General features: G+C 36.9%; 1 protein-coding gene across 2 annotated transcripts in view; it reads right to left on the reverse strand.

Annotated features, from left to right (window-relative positions):
* LOC131429622 (photoreceptor-specific nuclear receptor-like) overlaps positions 1–25,191 on the reverse strand; it is a 67,106-nt gene that overhangs the window by 12,844 nt on the left and 29,071 nt on the right. Inside the window, exons 4-7 of one of the 2 annotated variants that reach the window (XM_058593858.1) lie at positions 21,723–21,826; positions 15,392–15,451; positions 4,262–4,376; positions 3,454–4,034 (exon numbers count right to left, since the gene is read on the reverse strand). In XM_058593858.1, the coding sequence (XP_058449841.1) occupies positions 3,454–4,034; positions 4,262–4,376; positions 15,392–15,451; positions 21,723–21,826 (860 nt within the window). The remainder of the gene's footprint in view (positions 1–3,453; positions 4,035–4,261; positions 4,377–15,391; positions 15,452–21,722; positions 21,827–25,191) is intronic. The other variant, XM_058593859.1, reaches the window with a different exon arrangement.

Below are 25,191 nucleotides of genomic sequence, written 5' to 3' on the forward strand. Positions count from 1 at the left end.
GTATTCAGCCGCCAACAATCGCTCCAAGTAGTGGGCCGACACCAAATCCGGCCAAAACACCGCGTCTTCGTCATTAAGGTGTTTCTAGATGAACGACGCAACTTCCGACAAGCATTTCGTACTACAAATTTCCCTGTTTACGGCCAGTCCGGAGCGAAAGAAGAGCTCCCTGGAGTAATTAATTGTTTCCATTGGTTTTATAGACAAAAACCTTTAAACGCGTTTTCCTCGAAAGCAGGGTTTGAAAGTCCGTGTCCATCGTCATTCAAAAACTACTGCACCAATTTTTTTCAAATTTTGCACACACTTTCTACATATAAAAAACCTGACCCCAACGTTTTCCTTTTCGTTGTTTGTTACTTTGGGGAGGTTTAACAGCTATAAAATGGCGGATTTTTTCGTGAAAATCGTAGTTTTCACTTTGAACAACCACCAAAAATAAAAAAAAAATCAAACAGAATCGTTGGGGTCTAGAAAAACTTCTACTATAACTATGCTGCGATCGTTTGTTCACTTCTGATTAGTCTGCGCTGAGATACAGTGGACACCGCAAATCATGATTTTTAAGAAGCGTTCTCGAAAATACTTCTTCACCGACTTATTTCTCAATATTTTTCCACGAAAAAATTACAAAATGTTGTTCGAATGATGCTATTTATCATGCAAAACATTTGAATTTATTTTGTTGAACGATAATTCTGGAAAAAAATCGCAAAAATGATGATTTTTTTCATCGCTTAGTCCTTAATTATTTAGTCCCATTATTACTGAGCCTACTGGCTCACGATTACCGACCCAACATTTTAAAATGGATCGTATGAGACATTGTATTCTTGAGTTTATCTTTGATTAGAGTTCTACTGATAGAACTGTCGAATTTTGTCAGCTGACTCACGGCATACATGGGTAGTTTCGCAAGTTCGGGTGAACGTAAACACATGAAAAATCGAAAATTCGTCCACTTTTCAAATGCAAATGCTATGTTGTCTAAATGACTTTTTATTTATCAAAAACTTAAAGTTTTGTATATATTGGTAAATGGTTTTAATTGTATTTTCATCATTTTTCCATACGCACTAAACAAATTTGCACCAATATGTTGATTTTAAGTTCAGGTTTGATGTAAAATTATTTTTGTTTTCTCAATTTTCGTTTATCAGTCGGTTTGAAAATTTTTGAAAAAGCATTCAACTTTTTTTTACAACTTTATTAGGAGTGTCCAATCGATTTCCTACAACTTCTTCTTGGATACCATTTTAGTACAACTGACTGTTTCCGAGTTACCACGATTTGAAGAAAGTGCATGCAAAAATACATGAGTCTGTGCAATTGGATGACTTGCTAATCTTTTCTGGAATTGCTCAATATTTCTTGACGGAAAATTTTTTGAGCACTATTCGATTGCTTTGGTGATTATTGCGTGTTCAACAATTAAAAAAAACAGTTCGTTCTCACATCTCATCCAAGTCAGTCGATAAAACAAAACCGCTTACGTTCGGGACGAAAGAAACCAAGTACAGTGTTGTGTAGTGAACAATAGAACGACCTTGAAAATGAGTGAACCAAACGAACAAAAGCTATCGCCGGTACGAAAGAATACAATTATTGTAGACTTCAAGCAGTGCAAAATTCGACCTTCGATACGAGAACTTGAAGGGTTGCTTAAGGAACAAATGCATCCTGACATTAAACGTGTGCATTTACTTCAATGCAATAAGACGAATAATGTTGTTTACATCCAGTTTTACAAAGAGTTGGATGCAATTCAATTCGCAAAAGACAATAATAATGTGCACTATGTGGAGCACGAGAACATTAAGAACAACATTCCAGTATATATGGAAGATAGTGCTATAGAAGTGCGTGTGCATGATCTTCCCTCAAGCGTCATCGATCATTATATTCGTAAAACTATGTTCCAATACGGAGAGATTCTCTCTATCGAAAAAGAAAAGTGGAAGAACTTTTTCTCCGGCATTCTAAATGGCGTACGTTTGTTACGCATGCGCTTGAAAAGGCCTATACCTTCTTATGTAACTTTCGGTCAGGATACATGAATCTCGTGCAAATCACTTGTTACCTATGACAATCAGATGGCCACATGTCAATATTGCAAAAAAGCTGTTCATTACGGTAAGCCATGTGATAAACTGGACAAGGAGACAACTACACCAAAGGACAACGGTGCTTCCTTCACACCAACCCCAAGCAACCTCAGTACACCTGTGACAGCCACCAACAACAATGAAGCATCCCCTTCAACGAATCCATCATCATCCTCTATAGAACAAAGTACACCAGCTGCAGTTAACAACGTACCATCCAACCAACCAGCAACTGCAAACAATGTACAACGAGGCGCATCAACAGCAACTAGCACGGAAATCAACAACACCACGACAATGGAGGACGAGACGAACCACGAACAAACTGCCCCTCAATCCTCGCAGGAGGGAAATGGAAGCTTCTCTCCCCCTAGAAAAAAGGGTGACAACGAGATCCAATACAAAAAAAAATTTAGCTAAAAACTCAGCTGAATCGGCCACGTAAAGCTTGTACGCAAATAGGCCTGAATAAAAATATCTTTAATAAAAAAAAACAATTCAAGAACAATTTCATGCAAACATGCTTAACGCGCTTATTAAAACGCCTATATAAACAATTTTTCATATCTAATTTTGTACTCAAACAGTCATTGAAACCTTAGACTTATACTTAAGCTTTTCATGAATGGATGCAATAACCGATGTAAAAAACCGACATCAATTTTAGAGCCACAATTTAATTAAAATTCGTTAAATATTCACTTCGATCATTATATGACATTGTTTACATATAGAACGCATCCTAAATATCACTTCAATGAATGTTTTAAATAAAATGATCACATTGAATGAAAACATGTAAGAAAAACAAGAAATCAGAGTGAAAGAATAACATAAATAACATATCCTAAATGAGTATCATAGTAGCCTCAATTACCCTTTGCAGTAACTCGACAAACCCTTTAAGGATAATAATATCCGTATCGTCATAGAATCGGAGTAAATCATACACACACCCGTTCCACCGTTGCACCGATCTGGCAATTATTTATGCGGTATTAAACTACCGAAAAGTGACAAATAGTTATTTTATGTGCTTTTCCTCGTTAGCTAAAGGTGCCCCTTTGCCAACCAGCACAGTGAAACCCTTCATTGATCCTCCGAGTTACCCCTGCTTCAGCCAAACTTCATTAGTCAAATTAGGTTTCCCTATCGAAAGACAGAGATTTTCCGCTTCCTCATCACCCTCGGCAGAGCAGTGCCACTGCATCAAATTATGATTACTATTTCATGGTTACTGTTCGTACACACCAAACCGGGGTATCAAAAACAACTCCTTCCTTTCTATTGTAGAAATTTCACTAAGCGCCGCAATAAAATTTCCATCAGTTTGATTGAACCAACTTACCATCGTTGTCATTGGCGTTGTCTTCCTGAAGGACCGGGCTCGCGGATCCACAGGACGAACTGCTGTGGATGTGCTGTTTGACCGGAGAGCTCTCCTGTCCACCGCCCGAGTTAAGACAGCCCGACGTTGCACCGTTCGAGTTCTGATGCATCGGTGAAGCTTCACCGACGGGTGAATGTTGTTCGCTGGCATTGGAATGATTCGAAGATTGGGTGTTGTTGAGATTTTCTGTCGAGCTGAGATTGTTGTTGTTGACCAGCGGACTGTTGTTGTTGTTGTTATTACTGTTATTGTTATTGTTGCTACTGCCGTTATGACTATTGGCTGCGGCGACCGACATGGCAGCAACAGCGGAAACGTTGTGACTAGCTACGTTGACTCCGTTCAGGCCCAAGGACAGTCCATTCGCCAGTCCGTGCATCGCGTGATGTGGATGATGCGGATGGTGATGGGGAAGACTGTTGACTAGCGACGAAACTTGACTGTGATGATGCAAAAATTGACTAGTGGGAAGACCCGGACCGGGCAGGATACTCGGACCGTAGCGGGAGGGTGACAGCAGCGCCAGCGATACGGGAGGGCTGTGATGAGTAAAAGTAAGTTATTAGGAGAAAAACTAACAGGATGCTAACTACAATAATAGTAAAATCGTACTTCCCAATAACAAAAAACATAAACAAAATACAATAACTCAGGACGATTCCCCGCGCTCTAACTTGTCCTATTCAAAGTAGGTGTGAAAATCAAGCTGTGAATGGGTTTGACTTTCCCGTGAAAAAAAAAACACACACATAAATAAAACACTTACCCGAAAACGCCAACCGCAACGGCGGCTTCTCGCAGGGCACGTCCCTGTTCCATGTCCCGCAGGGCTTCTGGTCTGATGGTTGCCGTATTGCGTGGCTGTCGTTCATTTTGGACCGCTGAGTGTGGTGAGTATTTGAATGGAATGGAACCCATCGAGAGGCGTAGAAAGAAATGCAAAAAAAAACCGAAAGGAAAAATTTCTCAGTTAACATGGGACTACATGCGTGAGATATGAGCGACAGTTTTTATGCATAATTAATTTTCTCTGATGATGTGATTTGCTAATTTTTTTTCTGTTTCGCGCGTGTGTGAAAAGATTAACACATTTTAAGGGTTGAAGGACAACGATCCAACAGCGGACACGTGGCACGGATTGTTGCCTTCGGCATCGGAAGGGGTTAACCACAGCGAATGTCTCCGTCGAGCTAAACCCGCGGGTGTGAGGTGAATCTTCGTGATAGGTTCATCAAATATTCCAAACGAGCAACCATCACAACTGCTCGACATCTTTGAGTTGAAACAATTATTATGCACGCACACCGCAACCGACCGTGGTGATCGATGTTGTTAGTAGCACTGCGGTATTCAAAACCAACATGCACCAATTTGGAGTAATAGATGTACAATAATTAGTGGCTTTGTAGTCTGTCACACCGGGAAGTCCGAGGCTGGCGCGTGTCTTCAAAGTGCCCCAAGAGCTAGCACCTCGTTCCGCTTGTTATCAACGCTTCAGTGGAAGCATATTTCGCCTTGGAAATCATTTGAATAAACAACAAAGTGACACTTTAACGCAGCCGGAATATGTGAACGAAATGTGCGTGTTTGCGTTGTTGTTTTAACCTAGACGGTTGGTGGATGTAGGTCGAAACGGGTTATATAGCAATAAAAAAAACTCCTAAATGTTCAAATATTTGCTACTGCTGCTGCATTCGATGCTTGATTTAACCGTTCGTACTGAAAATTAATATACAACACAATATGTATACAGTATATATCACAACGATAAGGTTTAAACATTCTGAAAAACGGTGGTTTCTCATGTTTTTAGTTAGCGAATATTCTGGACACAAACCAGCAACATTTCAATCCAACACGAAACTCTCATTGGCAACTAATTTTGTAATTAAAATCAGAAAATTTGACTCAATCTACCTGTTACCATCACTGCTGGAAGACAGCACAAAAACAAACAAAACTGAATTGTTTTATTAACACGTTTATTAGCCAAAAACTCATGAGAATTGTCAAAGCAAAACAATCTATTAAAAAGATAAGAAGAATAGTCTTGTTGAAACTGCTTGCTTTGATGTTTTTTGCATGTGTTACGATATATCCACATTTAAATTTCTAAACCGATATGTAAACATGTCGTGAACTCTTAAGAGGAACGCCGTCCGGAATACTACTTGTATTCGGCTTTTGCTCACAGTTTTCAGTGAGAGAGTCAAATGAAATTTTATGAAAAAGAAGTTTATGTTTCGTTTATGTCTTTTTCCTTAAATCCAACACGGGAAGTCGCTTTCATATTTATACCTGATAATGTAGAAAACACAACCGCGACTGCAAATATCTTTTCGGTAGTAGTGTGCCATCTAGTGACTAGTAGTCATATTACAGTTTTTTTTCGGAGACAACCCAAGCAACCAGAAGTTCCACAATTACTTAAAAAATACACTTTCTTGCTGCTTAAAAGTACACGCGGAACTTGTGAGAACTTGAAAGTACAGAACAAGTTCCGCGTAAACTTTCTAGCTGCTTGAGAGAACACGTGGCAATTTTTGACAGGACGGAGTACAGAACAAGTTCCGCGTAAACTTTCTCGCGGCATAGAAGCTGAACAATGTATTCTAGAAGCAGCATAGAAGTTTGTTCGGTTGCGTCGCGCGAACTTTCAAGTGTGCATAATTACTTAAAAAATTAGGTTGATGAACTTTGAGAGCTGCTTAAGCCAAATCAATCCCTTTTATCCGAACTTTTGGTTAGTTGGGAGTGCGCCATATAGCTTCAGACAGCAGAAGCCAATTCAATCATTCATGTTGGTTGTAAACAACATTTTATTTTTTAATTCAACTAAAAAATTAGTTGAATGGAAATGGAGTGTGCCTTAGCAAAGAAATGACAGCAGGTTTGATTGGGGAATTCAACTAAGAAAACAGCAATTTCAACTAATATTTTATCATTAAGAGGTGGTAGGGTAAAATGATGATCGATTTTTTTTTATGTTCTGAATTTTTGGTGATTGTTCAGTGTGAAAACTACGATTTTTCACGAAAAAATCCTCTATTTTATAGCTGTAAAACCTCCCCAAAGTAACAACTAACGAAAAAGAAAACGTTGGTGTCTGGTTTTTTAATGTAGAAAGTGTGTGCAAAATTGGTTCTGTAGTTTTTAAATGACGATGGACATGGATTTTCAAACCCTGCTTTCGAGAAATACGCGTTTAAAGTTTTTTGTTCAAAAATTCAAGCATCCTTTGTCAAAGCAGAAATCTGTGGCCTGTGTGCCGAGACCTTACTTCTCCGCAGTGTGAGACAAGAAGAGAAACGGGTACATAACGTTCTGAGCTTTATTCCGCTAGGCTTGAAAACTACACAGAGTATTCTTAAAATGTTTTACAAATAAGAAAATACAAAACAAAAAATAAATGTTTTTTTTTTAATGTGTTTGACCCTACCCGCCCCCGGAACCGGAAGTCAGATCCGAATGAAATTTGGGAGTTTTGTTTGGAACCATAAGACCTTTCATTTACATCGATCAGACTGTATCAAACGGTCACGCCATCTCTGAGAAAAGTGAGAAAGTAATTTGAAATAGGATTTTTTTCACTAATCACCCTGCAATTCCGGAACCGAAAGTCGAATAAAAAAAAATCAGACACTTTGTATGGAACAATTATACCTTCCATTTGAATTTAAGTTTTTGAGAATCGGTTCAGCTGTCTCGGAGAAAATTTCGGGTATATCTAAAGATATTGCATTTAAAAAAAATGCAGTAGATTAGGACTGCAAATGTAAAATAATGGTGGGAAAGTTTGTATCCCAAAATATTTCAAGTAAAATTCAACAAGAAGATCCTGAAAATTTAAAAAATTATATAGCATTCTTAACGTGAAAACTTTAGAATGATATAATCTTCGTTTAATGAGCAAGACTCTTTGCAAGCGTATGAGTAACACATGGATCAATAAGTCCCGAGACTAAAGCAGAGATGGCGCTCGTAGTAAACCAGTAACCACATCTTTGTAGAGTACTAACCTTTGCTTGAAACGGGTCAAAATTTTAATTCGATCCGACCAGAAACAGCTGAGTTATCGAGGTTGGAGTAAAGTCGTTTTGTAGTTTGTTTGAAAAATGGAAAAAACCGAGTTTCGTGTTTTGATAAAACATTGTTTTTAATGGGTAAAAACACCGTGCAAGCGAAACAATGGATTGAAAAATGTTATCCGCACTCTTGTCCATCAAAAGCAACGATTTGTCGGTGGTTCGCCGAGTTTAAACGAGGTCGTACCGACACAAATGACGCGAAACGCTCGGGTAGACCTGTGGAAGCCGTTACACCGGAAAATGTGAGTGAAGTGACAAAAATTATAATGAAAGATCGTAAAGTGAAGCTCCGTGAGATTGCTGAGATGACACAGATATCATATGGAAGTGTATTTAATATCCTTCATGAAAAATTGAGCATGGAAAAGGTTTTTTCCAAGTGGGTGCCGCGATTGCTTTCGATGGAACAAAAACAGCAACGAGTCGATGATTCAGAAAGCAGTTTATCGCTATTTACTCTCAACAAAAAAGATTTCTTGCGTCGTTACGTGACCATGGACGAAACATGGATACATCATTACACTCCAGAGTCGAAGCGGCAGTCATCTGAGTGGCGCACAGCTGGCGAAAGCCGGCCGAAGCGTCCGAAAACGCAGCAGTCAGCTGACAAAGTCATGGTCAGTTTTTTGGGATACGCATGGCATGATTTCCATTGACTACCTCGAAAAAGGTAAATCGATCAACAGTGATTATTATATTGACTTACTGGTGCGTTTGAAGGAGGAAATCGCAAAAAAACGACCGCACATGCAGAGAAAAAAATCCTTTTTCATCAAGACAATGCACCCTTCCACAAGTCGATGAAAACAATGGCGAAATTGAACGAATTGGGCTTTGATCTGCTTCCCCACCCCCCATACTCGCCAGATTTAGCCCCCAGTGACTACTGGCTCTTTGCTGATGTTAAAAAAATGCTCCAGGGAAAAAGATTTGGCTCAAATGAGGAGGTCATCGCTGAAACTGAAGCTTATTTTGAAGCGAAAGATATTTTTTTTTATAAACATGGTATAGAAAAATTGGAGAAACGTTGGAACCATTGTATCACCCTAAAAAGTGATTATGTTGATGAATTAAAAAAAATTTTGCAAAAAAAATGTTGTTTCCATTGTTAGTCTCGGGATTTATTGATCCATGTGTTAATGTCAACAATGTTTGCGTAAAAATAAATTCCGGTGCTTCTTTTCCTGATTTTAATCAATAAATCTTCCATATAGTTGAAAAATAAACCAATCAGTTCATTCTGCTTAAAATTGCAATCCAAGAAAGCGAAAATCTTAGTCTAAAACTCTTCCATTTTTCTTAAAACTGCTCGAGAAAAATTATTTCAGTTTCAGCATACTTCCACTGACACATTTGATTAGCAACAAACACATTCCTATATGGATTTCTTCTTGTAGAAATTACTGCGATATAAAGATTTACGTACCTTCTATACGTAATTCCGCAAAATAGAAACCCTTAATTTAACACACGAAAGGCAATGAATATGAAATGTTGTCGTAAAACTTTTTTTTTTAGCGGAAAACTGCATTTGTAACAGAAAATATTTAGTTTTGTTTATTTTGTGTAGCGCAATCTAATACAAATGCATTGAAGCAGTGTTGCTAACTTTTTTATTAGGGAATTGAAATCTACATTCATAAAATGTAAGCAATTTTCCATCAAAAGTTGATGAAAAATTGATCAAAACTGATATTTCATCCAAAAAGTCAGGCTTAACATTCATTTAAGAATAAATTATTGTTAAAAAAGATTGTTTGAATGAATACATAGATCTATCAAAGATAAATAATAAAGACATGTACGTGCTTATAAATATTTTTGAAAAATGTGGTTCGTTCCCGGTACCTTCTAAAATGACGGCACTCACCGCTTGGTGGAGCGTGAGATTAATTGCATTGTTATCATTTCAACCAAAGTGTACCATAAAATCTCAATATATACAAATGAACTACCGAATCGAGAGGGTTCTCACGATTTGACATTTGCATTATGAATGTATGATGGGAACTCAGCAGTGCAACCAATTTATCACCATTGGTGCCAGTTTCACGGAGGACCGTAGATGTGCGCCAAAAAAATATCGTGACTGTCATGTCTGGAAATTCGTTTGTGGATCTATGACATACGTACCAAATAAAATGTACGTAATATAGAAATTACCAACACAAGTTAACCTGATTTACTCTTGATCCTTAAAACAATACCCCCTCGGTTTTGCTACCTTTCTGAGTAACGTAAAATTTACCGCTCGGAAACGACTTCTTCATAAGAAGTTCGAAAACTTACGTTCCAAACAATTCAATGATCGACCTTCAAAATATTCCGCATAAATTTTAGAGGAGTTTTTGGTCAATCGTTCATCCGAATTTTTTTCAGACGAACAAACAAAGTTAGTTTAGAACAACTTTTCATAGGATAATTGACCCTTTTAAGTCTTAGTTCTGACTCCAACTGCGTCCATTAGTTCAACCAATAGCTAAATTTGAATAGAAATGAAATAATGATACAAACTTGAAATAGTGCATGAAATTATCAACAAAATGCATTAAAGTAACAGCCTTACTTTATTAGAATTATATTATGACTATATTAGAATTATATTATGAAAAGAATTCTATGTAAAAGTGATGCTACAACGAAGAAGAGTTTATGTAAACTGCCTTAATAAATAAACGTATATATGAAAGAGGGGCTGGGGTCCACTAGGAGATTGATAGTACCTATTAGCTCTCTCCGGACTGTACCAGCCTGAATGCCGTGTGGAATCCGGCGGAAAAAAATGAACCAAGAATAGATCCACTGGGTTCCTGCTTCCATGTCGTAAAAGGCGACAATTGCAGGAGTTTCTTTTTCCTTTCAGTTATCAGATATTTTCAATGTTTTACTTCTGATTACTCTATTTCACTAAATCATCTCTATTCAACCTATCAATTTCCGTCTAGCTTCGTAGAAAAGTTTTATAAGGAATGATTTCTTCTTCCATGTTATTGATTGTCTTTCAGGATTATAAAATGAATGATAAAAATCAACCATTGCGCAAATCCGTTTATATTACAAAGTTAATAACAGAGATGACATGTATCGGTATATTGAATACATAGTAAAAAACACTTGATATTAATATTTCAAACAGTAAATTATTATTTTTCTCGGTAGCCGGCTGCCCAGATCAACTAATATAACCAATTAATAATTTTAATAAATAATTAAAATAATAAAGCGGAAATAATAAAGAATCAAGACGCGTGTGAAATCTGTTGACCTTTGTTTGGTGATTTAAAATGATTTTATAATAACTGTTTAGAATATTTCAATGCAATAAATCAACTTTTTTGTCTAAATCCTATTCGCTCGTTCATTTTGTATCACGTAGTTTCATTTATAAAAACGTGCTTAATCCACCTAGCAGTGAGATGATACCTTTTTTTATCAATCCGAATGTGTTTTTTTGCATGACTAAAAAAAACGCGAAAGGTAGATGCATAAACGAGTGACTGCATACTCGACAGCCGGCTGTCCGGAGTTTTGTCAATTTCGGAGATTGACAGTTTCGTGCATTATATTACCAGCACAAAGTAACACATAAAACGATAATACTTTAAAACATTCTTGGTAGCCGGCTACCCAGAGCAATAAACACATGATAACATTATCAAAACATTTACTAACAAAGTATCCTCTCCTGTGATGCATGTGGGAATGCAGAGGATTCCTCGGTTCTTAGTAGCAACATGCATCGAACTAACAATCCTTTCCCTCCCAAGTAGATCTGCATTCGGACGTGGCCGGCGTCGGTATTGATCAGCATGCATGGTTCAATACAGTTTGCACAGTGTGAAACAATGTGTTATTCCCAAACATGTTACTTCAAAAAATCATTTTGCAATCTCAATTGGTCCAGATCAATAACGGAGTAGCAACACACGGGCGGTCTCTAATGCTAATGCTAATGCTAATGCTAATGCTAAACGTATATATGAAAGAAAAAAAAAGAGTTATTAAAGACGTAAAAACAGGTCTAAATATCTGCAATCTTCCCTTTTCAGAAAAAAATTACACCAGCACTTCTGCAGCAGACATCATTAAAAAAGTTCCAATTAGGGGACAAAACTTAAGAGAAAAAGTATTAATAAATGAATTGCGGGAAAAACTACTGTATTCTACAACTGTGGACAAAAAGTAGTACGACTTTTGAATTATATTTTGCGCGGAAACCTTATTCGTCGAAATATTTGTTTTTCTTGGTTGGTATGACTGTCAGTGACATGCATGAAATTATTCAACAAAAAAGTTCCAATTAAATTTCCGTGCGGAATCAAATTTCTGGTGCCGAAACGTTCAGAATGATGGAAAATGCCTTCGTTGATAATTTTATGTCGCGAGCAAGTGTTTTTGATTGGTACAAGTTGTTCAAAGAGGGTCGAGAACACGTTGACGACGAACCACGTCAAAGCAAGTCTCAAATCACGGTAATGTTGACAGTTTTCTTTGATTATAGAGTTGTGGTGCACTTCAAATTTCTTCCAGCCGGTCAAACTGTCAACAAGGAATACTGTTTGACAACCACCATATTCGCTCAACTTAGCTCCATGTGACTTCTGGCTATTCAGCAAACTCAAACGACCGCGCCGGGGAACTCGTTTTTAGTTAATTGAAGACATCGAACGTGAATCGCTATGTGCATTGAATTGGAAAAAAAGCGTTGTAACAAGTGTATTGGGATCGGGAAGGATTACTTTGAGGGGGACGAAATAGATTTGGAAGAATAAATATAGAATTTTGAAATTACGAACAAAGTCTTACTATTTTTTGCCCACAGTAGTATGTCATCCCGACCCCAAACGTATTATGATTGTATCGAACGAGACACGAAAGCGAACGGTTTGTTTTGAAGTTGTGATTAAATTAACCCCAAAAAACGTGTTTTATTGGATTGTTAAAATTGTGGAAAATTACTAGCTAACTTTTTCTTTAGGTCGTTCTATACATTATATGAAACGGATCAGGGTCATTTCGCCGAAAGGGTTATTTCGCCGAATGACATTTCGCCGAATGCCATTTCGCCGAAAGGGTCATTTCGCCGAATCCTGAAATCGTCCTGAAATCGAAATTAGAATTGATTAAAATTAAAGACAAACGAAAGACGATAGCGTTAACGTTCGTTTTGTAAACCTACCATTGTACTTCTTGAATAATGATTGATTGTTGTACTCTTGAATAAAGATTGATTCATGAACCTCAGAAAGTAGTTCCCAAAAAACTTGCTGATTATTAGCTAGTAAGCATTAAAGCAATTGCATAGGTGTATCTACTAGGCAAATGTAGGTGGTATTTTCCGTTTATTGAGTGAAAATGAAAAAATACTAATGCGGCTACGCCACATCGCTTTGGTTCATGTGCTGTCCGACCTCGCTACCGCTCGTTCGGACCTAACTAAAGCAAAGAAACCTAGCTTTGAGTAGACCGGGCAAACGAGGCGGTTACAGGTTTGTATGCAAGAGGCCGCCGCTTCCGACGGCGGGTCGGCGGCCGACTCAGCTGGCGTCTTGGCTTCGGTTATGTGGCTGCGCAACATCAGTTATACAGGAGACATAACATGCAGGAGATATGACCCTTACGGCGAAATGACCCTTTCGGCGAAATGACCCTTTCGGCGAAACGACTTTCGGCGAAATGACCTATTCGGTGAAACGACTTTCGGCGAAATGGTATTCGGCGAAACGACTTTCGGTGAAATGGCTTTCGGCGATATGACCCGCTCCCATCTGAAACAATAAAAATCTACCACATAAAATTTTATTCTACATGATAATTAGGCCCATCTGCATAATGGGCATTTGTTGAATGAACATACGAAAATTAAATACAATCTAAATGGTTTGTATATAACATAATAGGTTAGCCAAGTCATCGACTTAGCTAGCAAAGCTAAATTTTCCACAGTTTGAAAGTCACAAACACAAACTTCATCAGTGATTAGAGACGGCCTCGATATGAACTACTATTTTTAAAACACCTTAACCAAAAAAATATACAAGGAGCTCCTACCACTTCCAAAGAAATTTAAACACAATCGGCCACAAAAAAAAACAAAGTTTGTCAATATTGTAGAATGATGATAGATTTTTTTTTCAATGAGAACTTCACGTAAAACTATTCAACATTTTTCTCACAACAAACGTGATAAAATGTTTACAAATTCTGGCACCAATCAACAGGAAATAGGAAGCTCCAACTACTCAGTCAGAATTCCATTTTCTAAATCGTATGCACGTCTGAGAATTTCCCGAATAACGAAAACATTTTCTTATCAAATTTAAACGTATTCATAAAATTATGCATGAAGACCATCAACGAAATACCGCCTTGAATTTGAACAACAGCCCAACGGCAAAGCTGGCGAATCATTGAAAAGCACCGATTATCACACGTTTCGCAACCATTGTCTTGGAAAAGCTTCCTTCTCTCGGCAGGAATTTAAGCACTTCCAATTTGATTACAATTTTGCCCTTCCCCTTCAAAGACCGTAGCGCGCTCATGAATAATGATAAAAATCGGATCCAGAAGCAACAGCAGCACAAAGCAGCTTGTCGCAACATCATTATCTTCAATTTTCCCACATCACGAGCACGCAAATCCATCAAGCAGAACGAGTACCCGGGAGGTTGTTGTTTTTGTTGTTGTAGCTGCTGCTGTTGCTTCTTGCAAATTTTCCTAACCTGAAGGCATTTTCACAGCTAGGGCGAAACATTATTTGCTTAACGAGTCACAACTTGTCTGTGCATGTACAGAAAAATGTAATTTTACAACCGAGTCGCAATCATCGTTGAACGAATTGTTCTGGCTGCTGTCACCTCATTTCCCAGGGTTCATCCTTGTGTTTTATTTGCTGCCTCGTGTGCCCACCGTCCTCCGCCCAGCAGCTCCGCAGGCGATGTGTTTTATCAAACACACATTCCGGACCACCTACTCGACCGTGTGTACCCACCGCCCACCGTAAAAATATGAGTGCCATGCAGATCCGTCGCCTGCCACGTCCACCCTTCTCCAGACCAAATTGAAAGCATATTTTGTTTGATGATGAGCGTTCGGTTTTGGCCTGATTCCAGCTCTTCGCCCTGGAAAAACTTCCTTTTACCGGTATAACGATTGTCCTGAAATCAGTTTAGGGTCCTATTGTTTGCAGGGATATGCTGGAATGGACCAGCGGATGCGCGTAGTAATTTTCAGCACACTACCGAGACCGGGACCAGTGAGCTGTGGGCTCCCGCTGGCTGCCTGGGTGGAGCACCGTCACCGGGCTGCAAAAAGCATGAAACAAAGCACGTGCCGCGGGAAATTACATTTTCTATTTGTGGCGAAAACAGACAGAACGAGATCGGTCGGGTCGGTTTTCGCTTCCAGGGAGGGATGTTGAGGGAAACGTTCGAACAAAAAAAAATTCTGTCATACTGAACGATACCACCTGGAGTGATGACAGTATGGGAAATAGTTTGTTTTGGCGAATCTTTTAGTTTTTCTTCCGCCGATGGTGGTTTGCCCGAAATTGTCTAGTTTTTGCATATGATGATGCAATATAGTATTTTTTTTTTTGACATTTTCTATGAAATCAGAAAAGATGTGGCGACCACCAGTACTTGGATGCAATAGTCAATCGAAGTACTAGAAATGAACCGAAAGAAACCAAAGTGTGGCTATTTTGATTATACAAAAATATAACATTTAGGTGATGTTTAAATTATGGCATGCTGGAATGTTCTTAAATGTTACATTAAAATAAAATTTTCAATGTTTATGAACAGTACCTGCATATTGTAGCATTGAACTCAATCCCCTGCCAGTTCCAGCCTTCGGTTGCGAAATAGCTGAAATTGATCCAAAAAGGTCTATTTCAGCAGAACGTTAAAAATTTCGGTTGACTTTTAGTTTATTTCAAGTACTAAATAGTGTATCTATTAACAAGATTGATAAGCAGAGAAACGTAGCCGGATTCCATAGGGGAAACCAAGAACGCCAGAAATTATACGCTTTAAGGCTGGAATATTTAGGCGAATTATTGAGGGAATTCTTTTATTATGCCTGGATATTTGTGCAGAAATATGTAACTTCGTAATGTGTTTCAATTGATCTCAAATAATTCTAAGAGCAAATGTTTTGCTAAATCGCTACAAATTTGTTAATAAATTAGCTAAAAAGTGTACCGTTTTAAATTGGCACACACTCAAATTGCTCTAACTTTTGATCCGCATGGTTAAAATCAAATGAATCTTTGCGTAGACATAGTTTACTACGTTTAGTTCAGTTATTTATGGTTCAGAAGTCCCCAAACCATGACAAGAAACAGAATACGGTCGCAAATAGCCGTGCCCGGAAGTTGTTCGACTAGAAGTTATCCACACTAGAATCTGGTTGAAGTCAGCCTGCACAATTAAGGGGCGGGTAGGGTCTAACACTTTTGAAAAATCATTTATTATTTTCTTTCTATTTTCTGATAGTAAAACATTTCAAGAATATTCTGTGAAATTTTGAAGCCTATCGGTACAAAACTCCTCAAGTTATGGGCCATTATCATAGTCGATCTCATACTACGAAGAAATAAGAGCTGCGCACACAGGCCCAAGATTTCTGCTTCGATTGACTTGAAAACTTGACAAAACATTCTCGAAATGATTCTGTACCATTTTTTTTTTTCAAATTTTGCACACACTTTCTACATATAAAAAACGAGACCCCAACGTTTTCCTTTTTGTTATTTGTTACTTTGGGGAGGTTTTACAGCTACAAAATGGCCGACTTTTTCATGAAAAATCGTACTTTTGAATTTAAACAAACACCAAAAATTTAAAAAAAATCAAACAGAAACGTTGGAGTCTACAAAAACTTCTGCCCTAACTATGCTGTTTTGATTTGTTCACTTCTGATTAGTCTGCGCTGAGATACAGTGGACACCGCAAATCATGATAAGAAGCATCCTCAAAAATGCCTCTTCACCGACTTCTTTCTCAATATTTTTTCACGAAAAAATTACAAAATGTTGTTCGATTGATGCTTTTTATTATACAAAATATTTGAATTTATTTTGTTAAACGATAGTTCTGAAAAAATTCGCAAAAATGATGATTTTTTTCATCATTTAGACCCTACCCCCCTTAATGACGAGACATATGTGAAGGCTGACTTCAACTAGATTTCAGGAATCCTGCATGTAATTTCTAAGCATAAATGTTCCCGTGAGCCTCTGGATATAGAAGATATCAAAGTACACCTATATGCTCTTGATTTGGCAAGCGATTTGTACTTGCGGAAAGCGGAGTACACCTTTCGTTACCGCAAGCACCATGAATGGACTGGTGTATTTGTAACAGTGTCTCCAAAAGCGTCTTCTCTCTCTTTTCAGAAGGCTAACGACGGTCTGACGATCTTCTGGACGAACTTGGCATCATGCCACTACACGAAGGATGATGATGTCGATTTCATACCGAAAGATCTGAGCCCCCCAAATACTCCGACCAACAGTAGAATACTGGGTCATTATGAAGGAACACCTTCTGAAACATCCTCAAGGAGTGAAGAATGTAGAAGAAATGAAGATAACATGAGTGATAATGCAAAACCTTATGGCTGGGGTTGAAGCCAAGATTTGCATTTTAGGATATATTGGCAGAAATGAATGATGTCAGAACTAACTTTTTAATTGTTTCTTTTTACTTCCTGAGAATTTGGTGATAATCGGATAAAAACTTGAATTTTGAGGATGAACTTTGAGCACAGAGAACAGACAAGCTAGTACAAACTTTTTCAAAAAAAGTTGTATAAAGCATACATGTAAAAACCTTTCAAGAATCCCCGTTGCGTACGACTTTGCATGCATGAATTACCATTCTAAGCAAGCTCGAACGCAATAGCCCATAAGCGTTTGCTGGATTGTTCGAAGCCCCTCTGTAGGCGATATGCTACTTGGTGAACACTGCCAAACAGCCGTTAAGCTTTCTTACACGCATTGAAATCGATACTTGGATGTCTGTTCTCTGTGCTTTGAGTGGGTGGATAATGAACTGAAAGCGCTTTATTTGGTGGTTTTTTTGTGCAAACAGTTTCAGTGACAGAAAAGAAAACTGTACCGAAAATTTGTCGTGAAAAACAATTTTGAAAATCTCTTATTGTACTCAACCCCACAATGTAATTTTTTCTCCATTCTATCGGAAATATGATCTTTAAATTTTGATAAAATTTTCATTGGTATGAAACAACCATTTTTAGTTTTCTAAAATGTTTGATATCAATGAGTATTAGAGCGAAAATCCAATGTAGCCTTTTTCGCGCTGGGACGACGGTTTTGAGCGACGTTGAATTCTAGTGTTATGAACTAAGTAAGTACAAAATGAAAAAAATTGGCATGCTTCATTCATTCGAATCTGTGTACTTGACTTTTAATAACAGTAAATTATTTTAAAAAAACTTGATAATTTTCCATTAAAATAATTGTAATTCGTAACGTATGTACTTCTGAAGGCAAACTTTTTTTTTCTTTTGCCCTATCATTTTAATTTGTGTGTTAAAATAAGTGTGTCGTGAATTCGTCGTACTTTAGTATAGGTGAACCGTTACAATTCTGGAAACAAATAAATTAAACCTTGCACTTTTTTACACAATACAACAACTTATGAGAACGATTTTAGATATTCAGAAGTGTAAAGATACGTGTTAGTTTCATTCGTATTCACGTCATCCAGTTATGTTTCTGACCCAACAACAAAAGTTCACTTTGAAAATTAAATCAAAACTCGTTTTGGTAGAAATCTAATTTTTTTGAGAGCTTCGTCGAAAAGTTAATTTTCGCATCAAACAAAGAATATCGAAAAATTCACAAACTTGAAACTCCGGGTCCGGGTCAATAGCCATTTAATTAAATAAATAATTCCAACGAAGCAAAGCGTTTAAAATTTTATTAAAATAAGTTTTAGGTTATAAAATTATGAGCGAGTAGGATTTTTTGGTTTCTCATAAGAGAAGATATGTAATCACTGTGAAAACCAACTTTTAAACCATTCAACTCAGTTAGTCGAGATTGAAAAATGACTCAGTGTTTTTTGTTTTTATTTAGATTCTACTTCCGGTTGCAGAGTTACAAATAATATATGCATGTTTTTGCATATATTTTTTGCAAAAACTTGCAAAAATATATGCACTCGATTTTCTTTATGATTGATAAACCGATTTTCATGCACTTAGGTTCAAATGGGAGGTTGTATGATTCCAAGAGTAGTTTTTCCCTGTCAAGAATTCCAATTATTATTAATTAAATATCAATTTAAACATACATCCTATCCGAAATCATTGAATTGTTGATAGCTGATCCTTTTTTTTCGAACTATTGTTTTGTAGCATCTTCGGATTTGTACGGTTTTGGGGTTCGGTACACTCTGAGAAAAAATTTCTGGTTTTTTTCTAAAGCTCTACAATCTTAATCGGCATTAGTTCATTCTGGGTGATAAATTTTCAGGGAAAAATTTATTCGGATTCGGAAATTTGGTATTCAACATTCTGGAGAATTGATTTCGGGGAAATGTTAGAAGATAGTACAGAGGTATTATTCAAAAAATTGGAATTTCAAGTGGTGTTTCACAAGCAGGAACATAGTTTAATTGGAAAAGCGATAAATAGAAATAGTTACGAGTTCGAGTCCTGCCTCTGTGGTAACTTTTTCGCTAATTTATGCTATACGTTTCGTCAATTCTTCTTCAATCTGTGCAGGTGCAGGTTAAAGTTAAACTAAGATCAAAACGATCAATCTAACAAACAATTAAATTAATAAATAATAGAAATAGATTCCAAGAAACTGTTCTCGATATATTTTTCCAGAGAAATAAGTAAATCTACAATAGACGAATTTTTACAAAATTAGTTAGGCTTTCGAATAAAAATTTGGAAATTTAAAAATTTCAAGTCAATTTTCAAAAAAAAAATCATTTCTGATTTGGATAGTATTTTGTTACAAGATAGGTGATCGTGTTACCTATCTACTGTCAAAAATTCAAGTTCAGTTCGCTTTCACATCTCATCCAAGCCAGTCGATAAAACAAAACCGCTTACGTTGGGAACAGAAGAAACCAAGTACAGTATTGTGTAGTGAACAATAGACCTCGAAAATGAGTGAACCAAACGAACAAAAGCTACTGCCGACACGAAAGAATACAATTATTGTTGACTTCAAGCAGTGCAAAATTCGACCTTCGATTCGAGAACTTGAAGGTTTGCTTAAGGAGCAAATGCATCTTGACGTGACGTGTGCATTTACTTCAATTCAATAAGACCAATAATGTTGTTTATATCCAGTTCTATAAAGAGTTGGATGCAATTCAATTCGCTAAAAACAATAATAATGTGCACTATGTGGAACATGAAAATATTAAGTACAACATTCCAGTATATATGGAAGATAGTGCTATAGAAGTGCGTGTGCATAATCTTCCCTCAAGCGTCATCGATCCTTATACTATATACTTATACGCAAAACTATGTCCCAATACGGAGAGATTCTTTCTATCGAAAAAGAAAAGTGGAAGAATTTTTTCCCCGGTATTCTAAATGGCGTACGTTTGTTACGCATGCGCTTGAGGAGGCCTATACCTTCTTATGTGACATTCGGTAAGGATGCAAGAATCTCGTGCAAATCACTTGTTACCTATGACAATCAGATGGTCACATGTCAATATTGCCAAAAAGCTGTTCACTACGGTAAGCCATGTGATAAACTGGACAACGGTGCTTCCTTCACACCAACCCCAAGCAACCCCAGTACACCTGTGACAGTCACCAACAGTGAAGCATCCCCTTCAACGAAACCATCCAACGTATCCCCTATAGAACAAAGTACACCAGCTGCAGTTAACAACTTACCATCCAACCAACCAGCAACTGCAAACAATGTACAACAAGACGCATCTACAGCAACTAGCAACAAAATCAACAACAATACCACCGATGCGGCAATGGATGACGAGACGAATCACGAACAAAGTGCCCCTCAATCCTCGCAGGAGAGAAATGGGAGCTCCTCTTCCCCTAGAAAAAGGGTGACAACGAGATCCAATACAAAAAAAAATTTTAGCTAAAAACTCAGCTCAATCGGCCACGTGAAGCTTGTACGCAAAAAGGCCTGAATAAAATATCTTTTAAATATAAAAAAATTCAAGTTGAGCACTTTTAAGAAAAAAAAAGTTATTTGAAAAAAAATTGTGTTATTTTATCGAAAACTAAACCAACGAAAGTCATAATGATCTTAGAATTCAATTAAACTCAGTTTGTGAAAATATATTGTCTAATATAGCAAGAAAGTATATTTTTATCAATCAAAAATGTCATTGAAAAGAGTTTATGTCATTAAACAAATATTGCACTATTGCTTCATTATTTTCTTGTTTAGATCTGAAGAAAGATCGGGGAACGGAATAACCACCGCAACATTATGTATTGAATTTTACAAAAATATGTAATTATTTTGATACATAACATTTGTCTCACCATCAAGTTCCTTTACCTGTCTCACCATGCACATTGATGCGTTAAGCTCTCCAAAGATTTTATTCAGTTTAGACAAGGAAAAGTTTTGGTTGAATTTTTGACTGTAGGTAAGAAAACATAACCGGCTATCTTGTAACAAAGTTTTTTTTTTGCAAATCGACTTCAAATTTTCAAAATCGATTTTTCAGTGTAGGAGTCGATAAGGATTTTTTTCAATATTTTTATTCAAAAATTTGTCTAATTTTGTAAAAACCACTCCTACAACACTTTTATATAGTATTTGTCATTTGAAAAAAAAAACCGGGGACATTTGAGAAAAATTGGCAGAATAGTTTGACTTTTTTCAAAAGACAGTCTAAATCATTTTTAGAAAAAACAAAGTGTGCAAAGTTTTCATGTACAGCAAGTTTCATTAAAATCGAGAGGGTGCTGCCAGCTCTGAATACGATTTCGGGCAACAAAAAAGTATTGCCAGATGGAAGCCGAAAAAGGTAAATAATTTTGGACAGCCGCATCTTTCGTGGTCAGGCTCGAACATTTCGAAATTGTTAAAACTACTATAGAAAAATGTTCATTACTGAAAACAATTCATTCCATCTCAGTTACACTTACCGTCTTTATTCATTCCCATATTCAGACATTTCTTCAGTCGGCAAGCCTGGCACTGGTTCCGGTGTGCCTTATCAACCGTGCAATTTCCTGTACCAGCTTGACATCTGTAACGAAGTAAGTGTACACATAATTACATTTGGAAATCATATTACAAGCACAGAGAATGAATACACGAACTAGAACATGAAACCTAGTTTATATTCAGGCGAAAATTTGTTTCAAATTACCGTTTGTCGCAATGAACTTCTAGTATGTGCAGTTTTGAAGGAAAGTAAGCACAAGCGATTACTGAGTTGCTCGAAGCAATCCCATACTTGATACATATTTTTCAAAAGCTGATCATGAACGCTGATTCTATTAGATATAGTGAAAACTTTAAATACAGAAGATTCATTTCCGTCTAGTAGTTTTCCATCATGGAGCACAGGAGTGTCGTTTTTGACTTCTACATTACAACTATTCGTGAGTTTAAAAAACATTTTAAATTAAGGGAGGGGATCCGGAGAACAAATTATGTTAGATTCCTTTGCGATATCCTGTAATCAAGTCAATTATAAAATTCTGAATCCTTAATAAAGATCTAACACTTTTTGTCAATTTTTCTGTTGATTTAAAAAAAACTATAAACAGTAAAAATCACCCTTTAGAAGAAGCACTCAATTAGGAAAACACCACAGAAAATCTCTATTTAATGAATGTTCCATCCTTGTTTGGATATAGATTACTAAAGAAAATGCGGGTGGGTAATCTCAGAAACATAACTGGACAAAACCGACAATAACGTTGAAACAATGCAATGTCCAAATTAGTTCATCAATTCATTTAAATAAGTAAAATCCACAAAAAATAGTTTCTGCCTTCGAGGATTTCTAAATATGAATTGGAATTAATGTGACATTAATTTCAATAACTGAATAGTCAAACCCGTCCCGAAAATACAAATTATATAGCGATTTGAAAAAGTATCCACAAGTCGAAAACCGACATATTTTAATTTAGAAACTCTACAGCTATGAATTATTGATATACACTCGCCAAGCGTGGACGAAAAGTATTTATAATTCCTTCTCAAATTCATGAAAAATTTAGAAATATTACTGGCTTTACACATAATTAACTCGAAACAAAAAAAATCATCAATATATACCACTCCAAATCTCCTCAAATATAAACCTATTCTACCTCTATAACTCCTTTTGGAAATCTTGCGAATGCCAATTGAAACTGAGTCTAATACCGATTGAAACTAAGCAGAACAAAGTTATTGCAAAAATCAACAAATTCTGGGTAAGTCCAAAGATTCCTTCGTTTGATTAATGTTGTGACGAGAAAATCAATTATAAGAGCATTTTGGTTATGACTAAATGACTGGATGACTAAATTGATCATCTTAACAACATGTACAAATGTGTCTCCCTCATACTAGCTAATTAAAAAGCCTTCACCCGCACTGACGAAACTACCCATGCAGAATCAACCATAGTAACTCATGAGTCAGTAACCGGGCTGCTTTTACATAGGGACATAAGACATTACCTGAATCGGCCTGTATATGGCGAGTCCAAGAGGAAACATGTGGATTCAACAAAACGGTGTCACATGCCACACAGTACGCGAAACGATGAACATATTACGAAATAAATATGGTGAACCAATCATCTCTCGTTTTGGATCAGCGAATAGGCCGCCTAGATAGTGCGATTTGACACCATTGACCTACTTTTTTGTAGGGTAGGTCAAACCTCTTGATAAATCGCGCACATAGGGATAGGAGGAGGCAGATTTAGGAGTAATAAATTATCAGACACGTGTATCGGCAGTTTAGATAAAAGATAAGTTTTCTTCGTAATTACTTTTTTTTTTAGTTTTTATAAAATATTATAAAACGTAAGAACACTTTGTCTTCGAAATTTATAATATCCTGTTATACTGATCGGATCAAGTCCATTTTCTTACACAATCGTGTAATAATGTAATAATCGTGAACGTTGATTCCATCAACTAGATATAATGAAATTTATTCACTTTAAATAAAGACTGTACCAGAAAGTATGGACGCAACCAAAAACCGCTGCCATTTCGCAATGGTTCAGAATCTGTCAATTTTTATGGCTGCGTCCTGTTTTTCACACTCTTCGCTAATCATTTGTGCAGTTGTTTATTCGTTTTCATTAGTTTGTTTCGAAAAGCGTGGACTTTCAGCAGAATAACATCGAAAAATTGTGCTTTCGAAGTTCGAAAGCTGTACAATACGATTCTTGCTGGAAATTTGAACTGCATAATCATGGACGACGAAACCTACGTAAAACTCGATTACAAATCCTTGCCGGGACCACAATATTATACGGTGCGAGAAGGGCAAGTGTTATACCAGTCCGAGACATCGATTGAAATCGAAAAATTTGGTAAGAAAGCTATGGTCAGGCAAGCAATTTGTAGCTGCGGTAAGATTTCGAAACCATTCATCACCACTGCTTCAATGAACAGCGAAATATACATCAAGGAATGTTTACAAAAACGACTTCTACCAATGATTCGAAGCCAGATCTTGCTTCTTGACACTACTCGAAATCAACGGTAGAATGGTATACTACCAAAAATGTCACTTTCGTCCCAAAAGACATGAATCCACCAAATTGCCCACAACTTCGACCAATGGAGGAATTTAGGGCATTAACGAAGGCACATCTTAGAAAACATGTCTCGGCAGCCGAAACCATTCAACAGTTCGAAAAAGATTGGAAAAAAGTGTCAAAACTTGTCCCCAAGAAGTCTGTACGGAATTTAATGAGAAACGTTCGCAAGAAGGTGCGCCAGCTAGTCTACAATGGTTAAGTAGCAATGTTGAGAATAATATTCTGTTGTTGTAGTCTAATATTATCAGTATATCGAATAAAATTTGAATATCTAACACTTGTGAATTATTTACAGCGAAATCAAAGTGCGGCCATACTATCTGGGACAGTCTTTACAGGGTTGCGCAAAGGAACCTGACACATGTGGTTCTCCGGTTACTCTGGAACCAAAAAAGTGAGGAAGAAACCGAACACGGCATCGGAAAGTAGAGTAGTAGAAAGTAGTAAAGTTTATTTTCGTTTAGTAATTTTCCATCATGGAGCACTGGAATGTCGTTCACCGCGTTTTTGTTTATAGCTCGTTTTTCCAAGAATCAGTCGTACATTACAACTATTTGTGAGTTTAAAATACATTTTAAATTAATAAAGGGGTTTCTCCACAACATGTAACGGATTCGTCTAGGTATAGTAACAACAATTTTGCAATTTCGCTTGTTTACCGCGCCGTCCAGGTTTAAGTAGGCTTCGTCACTCATCATTATGTCGCTTAGAGAAATCTCACCACTTACGATCTTATACGAATGAAACGACAAATCTTTCTCGACCATTCAATGAAAAAAAAACTACGAGAAATTCGAAGAGAAGCCACATGGGAAATTACCCGAACGCACGGG

This window comes from Malaya genurostris, chromosome 2, assembly GCF_030247185.1.
Source record: "Malaya genurostris strain Urasoe2022 chromosome 2, Malgen_1.1, whole genome shotgun sequence".
In the NCBI taxonomy this organism is placed as follows: Eukaryota; Metazoa; Arthropoda; class Insecta; order Diptera; family Culicidae; genus Malaya; species Malaya genurostris.